Source organism: Glycine soja, chromosome 10 (assembly GCF_004193775.1).
Source record: "Glycine soja cultivar W05 chromosome 10, ASM419377v2, whole genome shotgun sequence".
Taxonomy (NCBI): Eukaryota; Viridiplantae; Streptophyta; class Magnoliopsida; order Fabales; family Fabaceae; genus Glycine; species Glycine soja.
Window position 1 is genome coordinate 4,206,567 of NC_041011.1, and position 9,124 is coordinate 4,215,690.

The following is a 9,124-nucleotide window of genomic DNA, read 5'->3' on the forward strand; positions in this document are numbered from 1 at the left end:
AATATTTGTCATTTTAGGTTTTTAATGTAATATTAATTATACTTTTCACTTATATTTCTTATAACATTAACGAAGAACAACAAAAACTTAAAAAATAAATTAATGATAATAAGATTAATTTTGTAAAATTATTATTTTCTTTTATTTATTTATTAATTTTTTTGTTTATGTAAAATAATTTATACAAAAATTATAACGAGGGAGTAGTTAATAATATAAGTATATTTAAAAGAATATGCTAAAAAATATATTTCTAACATTTCTCTAGTAAAAAAAGTAAAAAAACATTGGGAAAATGAACATAAATGAGGTATGATGGAACAAATAATATAAGTATATTTACTAATACTTTTAATAAGTTTTACTTTAGTTTTTTTAATATAACATTAATAATACCCACTTTCATTTATTTAATAAGGTTTGTTTTGTAAATTTTTTATTCTTTTTTATTTATTTATTAGTTTTTCTTGATCTCTTTAAAACAACTTAGGAGTGTTTTATATTCTTTTAAAAATAATTTCTTTTAACATTTATGTAAAAATTCTTGATTTAATAGATAACATTTTTTAAACGTGATATTGTATTTAATACCGATATTTATCTTGAAATATATGAAAAATATATTTTAATTATAGTTTTGTACTTATTTAATGTCACAATTTAAAATACACAATGTTAACATTAATATATTATTCAAAAAATTGAATTGATCCAGTTTTTTCCTCATATATTAATATATTATCAAATCAAAATTAAATAAGGTTCAAATTCAAATGACTTTTCTTAATGTACTTGAACATTACATGGTAACAATCAAAATACTATACATTTTTTCTCTCCCTAAATCTATTAGTAAGAATGTCTAGGTTCATTATTTCTCACTTTTGATTGAATTTGGAGATACATGATAGTAATCACATAAACCTTGTAAGTTTTCATATTAGGTTGCTCTTGAGCACACATAACGTCAATAGAAAGAGCTTGGCACATACATCTCAAGGGATATTAATTAACTTTCAAACAACATGTTATCTCTTCCTTATGTTTAACTTTCCAATTCATTTTTGTAAAAAATAAAAAAAATTCACAAACTGTTTAAAAATAAAATCATTTATTAAATAATTACTCATTGCCATCCCCCCACCACAAACAACCTCTAAAGAAAGTAAAAAAGAGTAACTATGTTGTAGCTAGAGAAATGTTGGAAAAACGAATGCAAATATGCATAAAATTAAAAATGACTACCAATCTATCTCAATTAATTGAGTAAAATATATATATTATTATAAAATCATAATATCTATCTTTAATTTTTACCAATAAAAAAATTAAAAATAACTAACATGATAATAAAATATTTATACCCTGACATGTCAACTCCACAAATACTAATTAAGTTACTAACATGTCAACTTCATGACGCACACTTCAGATTTTATTACAATAAATTTCCTAAAGAATGTTAAATTTATACTATAAAAAATGCAAATTTCATTATTTTTCTCCAAAATTCTACCTACTTTTTACTACTTGTTAAGACTCAGCTAATCTTGCTAGCATTTGCATTTACAACAATTAAATTACCATCCGATTCACACTCAAGCGTACATCAAAACCAATATTCTACCTTCCTCTTAATTAGATAAAGTTTTTCTCTTTGTTTCAACCGTACCAGATCCCACTGCTGAGGCAGATGCTGGCCATAACTGTGCATTTTTCACCTTTGATATGCTAGCCAAGACACTCAATGGAGTCACATCCCCAACCACTGTCACCTTCTTCGCCGCAAAATCTATGTTGAAGGAAGTAACTCCTGCTCATGCAATAAAAAAGTTAAGATCCCCAATTAGGGAAATGTCTTTGAAATGTCATTTGGTGGTTGAATCCCAACTAATATTTCTAACAAAATTAACAAATTAATATTTGTGTTAAAAAAATGTAAAAAGTTTCACTTTATATATCAAAGGCTAGGTTACTTACCTTGCATTCTAGAGAGGTGTTTCCTCACCTTCCCTTCACAGCCTTTGCAATGCAAAGATACCCTCAATACTACAACCTGCTAAAAAAAATTACTCGATCCAAATGTTGAAATATTGAAGTTAATTTGCTCCATTTCAATTTATAAATTAGTCCTAGTTATTTCAGAAACACATGTTTCTAAACTTTCTAGTTACTTAATAGTTGTAGAGACTAATTCAATTTGCATAACACATGTTTCACATTTTAATTTCATATGAACCATACCATAAATTAAAATCATCTGCCTATATATTCCATCTGATACACTAATGTCTAATTGAAGTGTGAGGAGTCTTAACAGTCATGAGGCTAAGGCAGAGAGAGAAAACTAACCTGGTCTGAGGAACCAGATTTTGGATGAGAAGAGCTTGAAAGTTTCGAAACAGGATTAGCTTCATCTTGATGACCAACTTGAGAAGTTTTGTTATTAACCGTAGTAGTTAAAGCCAAAACTGGATCAAAATCTGACGAACCATCCAATAAGGCAGTGTCACTGAGCAAAGATCTAGTTGAACCAGGAGGAGTGATTAAATTAGCAGGTGGTTTAAGCCAACCCCTACGAACAATGCCATCAACTGGTTTAGAAGTGTTGGTGACATGTTCAGTGAGTTTTTCTGCTGTACTTTTCTTCTGATGATGATTATCATGACCCTTTGCTGCATTTTTTGAAGAAGAGTTTTTCTTGGCCTTGTGGAGCTCATGGTAAGGCTTGGGGTTGATGGGGGACTGAGAAGAGGAACATGGAGCAGTGAGGGATTTGGAAGTGCTCCTTCTTGAGTCATTGATAATGGGGTTGTGGCGGTCCATGGTTCGGCCTCCTAGTAGAATGCTGTTGGAAGAGGAGCATGAGGCTTGTTCCATGCTCAGACATATGGCTGTTGAGGCTTGAGAAGCACAGAACATGTCTATGCGTTTCATGTTTTAGATAATGGTTAGAGAGAACTAGTGGTTTAGAGAATCTGCTGCTAATAGAGAGGGAGAGATGGAGAGAGAGAACTTGTGCAGACAAAATTAGTTTACTCTAACAGCTTTTAAGCTTACTGGAACTCAGACCCCTTCCAATAAGATGACATGATACTCATAATTTTACACTTTATCTTAATTCACTTTTTTCCATTTATTTTCACTCTAGAAAACGGAGCTTCAAACATTACGTAAGATTTTCACTTCAATAAAATATTGAAAAGAAAAAGGATAATATATTATACCTCTCTCCAATCTCATGTGATAAAAATGCGTGATATAGTTGATAAATAATTTATTTAAGTATGTGTTAATAGATTTGATTTTGGGGCCAATGTATAAAAAATATTTGTCAAAGAGAAGTCAATATTTAAATATATCTCAGCATGTCCATAAATTATACCTTGGCTCCCCTTAAGGGATAACTACGTTTAAAATAATACCTCGTGTGTTAGTCGTGCCCCCCTTTTTTCATTAAAAAGAAAGAAAGCTAAATTGGCCGTTTTTATATATAAAGAGAGATGACAACATGAAAATAGGAGACACTATTTGAGTGAGATGTGAGATGGGATATTGAAGGATGGAGTCAACGGTGAAATTGGAAACTAGCATTAGTTTCTTTGTTTCAGTATTAAAGTAGATAGAAAGGCTTGAATTTTGAATGTACCATAAAAAAAAAAAAGTTATATCAGTTTGGAACAGTGTTCTATCTAATATTCTAAAAGTCCTAAGTTAATTACTGGCATACTCAGTTAGTCAGTTTGTCGTGGGGACCTCAACCATAAATTACATACCAAAAATAAGATCTACACATTAAGGGTGCTCATGTCTACAGTTTTAGCATGGCAATAGGAACGCTGCACGTGCATTAGAATCATATGCCATGAAAATTAATCAATGCAGAATTTGACAAGTTTGTAAGGAAAAGAATGTCCTTAACGGATATACCCTTATAGATGTTTTGGTATTCTTTGAAGAGGGTGGGGGTGTAGAGTGAAGCAGTGTCAATTTTGTATTAAGACACAGCAAAACTGGATGATCTTTATGAGATGCAACCAAAAACTCTATTGCTTTAAAGAATGAAAATGATGTATAATAAGTGCGCTGAATTAAAATATCACACTCACTCAAAAGTCTTTGTGAACCGTGAACTTACCTATTTTTCATTTGGCCAGAAGAGTTGTAATCTAGATATAACTTCCGAAGAACTAAGTGATATTTTTTTTTTAAGAAAAGAATATCTAAATAATACTAATTTTTTTTTTTTTATAAATTCATGGTTTGTTAAACATGAACATATATTTTAGGTAAATAATAACTAGTTTTTAGAATATTAGTTAAGAAATTAAAAGAAAAAATATTTTAATTCGGATGCACAAAATTGTATTCCCGTGACATTTTTTATGTTCTCCTATTATCTTTATAATAAATATTTTTTTCTTTTAATTTTTTATACTGATTAGGAAGAAATTATATTATATCATTATTTCAAATGTTATTTTTTTTTTAAATGTTCCCCTTGTATAAGAGTCAAATCTAATGTGATGCTCTGCAACGTGTAAGACTAGGAAACATGTGACCTTGATTCCAACTATTCGCAGAAATACAGTTCTGTTGCGTATATTTTGGAGTTTGGATTCCAAATTTTCTCTATTTTTGTGTTAGATGAGGTTATCAATTAATTACATTGTCGAATACGTGTACTAATGTCCATTTATTTAATTTTATCGTTTTTCATGGATGCCTAAATTGCTGTGGTTTTACCCTTACATAACATAATAAGATAGTAATTTCTAATGCTGATCATTTTGTGGCTAGTGTGACACATGTATGTGGGTGGGTGGGTGGGTGCAGAGCCATTTCGGATTGACGTGAAGTTTCAGGGACATTAATCTCCATGCACGGTAAATAAATAAAATTGGTGGCACGAATAACTATAGCACTGCGAATTGAGCAGTGTTCTGTGGGTATGGCCTACGGGTTTAAATGTTAGCAATTTTGGGATTCAATCATTAAATACTTACCAAGAACTAGACATCAAGTTGTCTACAAATCCTTTCAATAACATAGTAAACTTGGTCAGATGAAAACAGAGCAACGGCTAGAAATTTGCAATAATTCATGTGCTAACTTCGCAGAATTGACAATTTATCGTTTAAGAAGAAATTATTGGCAAAAACAACTGCAGTATACCAGTTGGACTCAGTGTACGAGGGCCCAGAATGTACCCTATCATACAATTTTTAGTACAGTCCAAAATAAATCGACTCTTGTGAACAATTATCAGAGGATCATTAAGGAAAGTTAGTTACGTATGCAGTTCTGTCTAAATCATAACATTAAACCTCACAATGAGGTCTCTTTTTGGATTAATCCAACATATTTCCTAATTAAGAATAAGAGACTGATTATTTTAAAATATTGAGACCCATTTCACAATAGGTTTTCTTTAAGAGTTTTAGTACAATATCAAAATGAAAATGAGTGGTCAAAATTGAAAGATATGTATTTCTTCTCCCTACGTGTAGTTAAGGTCACTAGGTTTTTATAAAGAACTTAATTTTCATTCAGTATTTCATAATTAATTAAAAATTACTTTAAATATAATTTTTAAAGTAATTATCAATAACTATTATTATAAAAAAAAATCTCGATTTAATATCTAACTTGGATTATCTGTTGTCCCTTTCCAAGCTGTCTCTGTATTGTCCCTTCGAAATGATACCGTTTTCATGATTTTTAAAATTGAATCACAGATTAAGTATTAACACACGTTTTAAATGGACAACAAAGAAACAGCTTGGGAAGGGACAACAAAGAAATCAAATCCTTTGATATCTACTTTATTATGAACATTTTTTATTTTTAACTATTATAAATCATTGGACTATTTTAATTTAACTTATAAATGCAGTTGTATCTTTTAAAACAAATCACACCCAACTACATTAGAGTGTCTATTTTTGAATTGGTTGTTATAAAAAAGGATTATCTTATCATGTATGATACTTTATGATTAGAAAAGTAATTTCTAATTAAATTCTTTTTTTAAAAAAAAGGTTGAAATGGGTTTAGAAAACATGTGAATCAATTCAGAAAAAAAAACATGAATCTAACATTAGACACTTAAGCAAGTCAATTCAATGATGATGAGAATCTTACGGGGCGGATCGTTTGATACAGGCTACGGAGGTTTTGGATGACGCCACTTCCAGTGAAGGAAGATAAGTCAGGATAGACGCCACTTCCGGTGAAAGAAGATAAGTCTGGGTAGACGCCACTTCCAATGAAGGAAGATAAGTCCGGGTAGACGCCACTTCCGGTGAAGGAAGATAAGTCAGGGTAGACGCCACTTCCGGTGAAGGAAGATAAGTCAGGGTAGACGCCACAAGGATTACCTTGATAAGTCTGATAATTGGTTCAACCAGGAACCTAGAGAGAAACTCTCACCCAATTTTATCAAATGTCAAAAGTTTTTTTTATTGAAAATAAAAACCAATACTTATAGTGTATCTGAACAAAAAGATAAAAATAGACATTGGCCTTCTAAATAGGTTGGGCCAAAACTACAATAAATAAAAATTATAACTAAAAACATATTTAACTTGGGCCTTCAGCAACAATTAATTGTCTTGATAGTGTCTCTGCCTCTGGGCCTTCATCCATCTCCACTTGAGCCTTCATCCTTCTCCACTTGGGGGCTTTGTCCTTCTCCACTTAGGCCTCCGTCCTTCTCCACTTGGGCCTTTAGCCTGTATTTGGCCAGTTTCATGATTCTCATCATTCCCTCCTTCTTGGAAAACATTTGTCCTCAAATGTTCAGGATCATCACCGGGTTCAAGTACCACTTCCTTCCTTTTCTTGTTGGCTTGCTTGGCATTGCTTTCATTCTTCTTTGCAATTTGCACTTTCACTTGGTCATACAATCTTTTCTCATACTCAACTTTGACCTGTGCATCCTTATGTTGAGTCTCTTGGGGCTTGCTGTTGTAAGTTGGCTTGTTAGGCAATGAAGCTTCTAGAAGGAGATCAACTTGATGTTCTATGCTTCTTGAAGGTGGCAGTCCATGAGGAATCTCCTTGGGAAAGACATCTTTAAATTCCTGCAATAAGGGTTGAACACTAGGAGAAACATAAATAGTTAACTGATTAGAATTATCACTCTCTCTCTCTTGTGTATCACTCTTTTCCTCGGGTGTATCACTCTTCTTTTTCATATTCCTTTGTGGTGCCTCACTATTTTCTTTCTCTTGTTCTCTCTTTTCTCCCATTCTGATTTGGTCATCACACACTTCTCTAGGGGATAGAGGTTTAAGAGTAAACAAGGAAGATTTGGTCAACAAACGTTGCATTTGTGTAGTCCACGCGTCCAGAAATAAGCGTTGAGATTCATCCAGTTGATGATATACACCACCATTGTCACCAGCTCTTGCCATGATTAAGGAACAAAGAATTTTGCAGTAAATTAAAAAAAATCAGGACCTCACCACACTCTACTCACGTGTTTCTCTCTTTAATGGTAGTTCACTCGTGTTTGATGCTATCAATATAGGCTTTTGTGTGATGTTTTCACTCTTGCCTTTTACCACTCACTCCCTCTTAAGTTCCTGGATAGACCGAATTAGACACACAAGGTAATATAAAATAAAAGGAAAGACAATAGAATTATCAGAGTAACAGATTTGATTTGGGATAACAACTTGGACTTGATTTGGATAGCAGATTGGATTTGATTTGGATAACAGATTAGATTTGGATAACAAATCTGATTTGGATAAATTTTTTTGATTTGATTTGATTTGGATAATAGATCAGATTTGGGATAACAAATTAGATTTAATTTGGATAACAGATATGATAACAAATAAGATAACAGATAGGATAACAGATAAGATAACAGATATGACAACTAAACTTCAAATGCTCATAACTTTTGCTACGGTTGTCTGTTTAAGGCCCACTATATATCAAAACGCTCAGAATTCAGAGGAGAATCTAGATAAGGGGATTTGTTCCACGATTTTCTTTCAAAAAAAAACACCTCTAAATGCCTCAATTTCGTTTTCAAAGATCAAACACCCACTTTTTTTTTTTTTTTGCAACTGTTTCCTTTTTTTTTCTTTCTTTCTTTCTCTTTCTTTCTTTCTTTTTTTTTCGTTTCTTTTTTTTTTCTCTCTATTTTTTTTTTGTTTTTTTTTCAGACGTCCAACTATTAGAATTCGTTCAATAGGCAATCATCATTAGGCAAATTTGACAATTTAGCAATTCAGCAATTAGGCAATTTTTACCCCAAACAGAATTCGAATAGGCTGAAACAAAAGTTATGAACAAAAGACAGAATACAATATGATAGGCACAAGAACAAGAAACAAGAACTCAAACAAATTTTTTTTTTTTGACACAAAGTTTGAAAGACACAAGAAACAAGAACAAGAACGTGACAAGAAAAAGAACAAGAACAAGAACGCAAATAACAGAACAAGGACAAAAACACAAACCTAGACAAATTACGAAGAAAAAAAAATAGGATAGGATAGGATAGGATAGAACCTGTATCAAGAGCCGAAGCTCTGATACCAGATGATGTGAACCTGAGTAGGAGCGAATCGTTTGATACAGGTTACAGAGATTTGGATGACGCCACTTCCGATGAAGGAAGATAAGTCAGGGTAGACGCCACAAGGATTACCTTGATAAGTCTGAGATTGGTTCAACAAGGAACTCAGAGAGAAACTCTCATCAAATTTTATGAAAATGCCAAAAGTTTTTTTTTATTGAAAATAAAAACCAATACTTATAGTGTATCTGAACAAAAAGATAAAAATAGACATGGGCCTTCTAAATAGGTTGGGCCAAAACTACAATAAATAAAAATTATAACTAAAAACATATTTAACTTGGGCCTTCAGCAACAATTAATTGTCTTGATAGTGTCTCTACCTCTGGGCCTTCATCCATCTCCACTTGAGCCTTCATCCTTCTCCACTTGGGGGCTTTGTCCTTCTCCACTTAGGCCTCCGTCCTTCTCCACTTGGGCCTTTAGCCTGTATTTGGCCAGTTTCATGATTCTCATCAAATGACAATAATATCAGTATGTAAAGTATCGTTAAGACTCTATCTAATGGGAAAAAAAATTCTGCCA

At 32.0% G+C, this 9,124-nt stretch overlaps 1 protein-coding gene across 2 annotated transcripts; it reads right to left on the reverse strand.

Annotated features, from left to right (window-relative positions):
* Window positions 1–1,413: 1,413 nt before the first annotated feature.
* On the reverse strand, window positions 1,414–3,066 carry LOC114370589 (protein SODIUM POTASSIUM ROOT DEFECTIVE 2-like). Of its 2 annotated transcripts, none has more exons than XM_028327988.1 (3): window positions 2,353–3,066; window positions 1,981–2,059; window positions 1,414–1,813 (listed from the first exon to the last, which is right to left on the reverse strand). In XM_028327988.1, the coding sequence occupies exons 1-3, from the start codon at window positions 2,935–2,937 to the stop codon at window positions 1,635–1,637; spliced, it is 843 nt and encodes a 280-aa protein (XP_028183789.1). In that variant the 5' UTR covers window positions 2,938–3,066; the 3' UTR covers window positions 1,414–1,634. The 2 variants fall into 2 exon arrangements, with proteins under 2 accessions (XP_028183789.1, XP_028183790.1); XM_028327989.1 differs by having other exon boundaries at window positions 1,981–2,056; window positions 2,353–3,065.
* Window positions 3,067–9,124: the final 6,058 nt, after the last annotated feature.

Coding starts and splice junctions, on each gene's coding strand:
- LOC114370589 (XM_028327988.1), bottom strand. CDS start 2,937: ATGAAACGCATAGACATGTTCTGTGCTTCTCAAGCCTCAACAGCCATA. Junction 2,060..2,352: donor AATCTGGTTCCTCAGACCAG/GTTAGTTTTCTC, acceptor AATTTTTTTTAG/CAGGTTGTAGTATTGAGGGT. Junction 1,814..1,980: donor ACACCTCTCTAGAATGCAAG/GTAAGTAACCTA, acceptor TTGCATGAGCAG/GAGTTACTTCCTTCAACATA.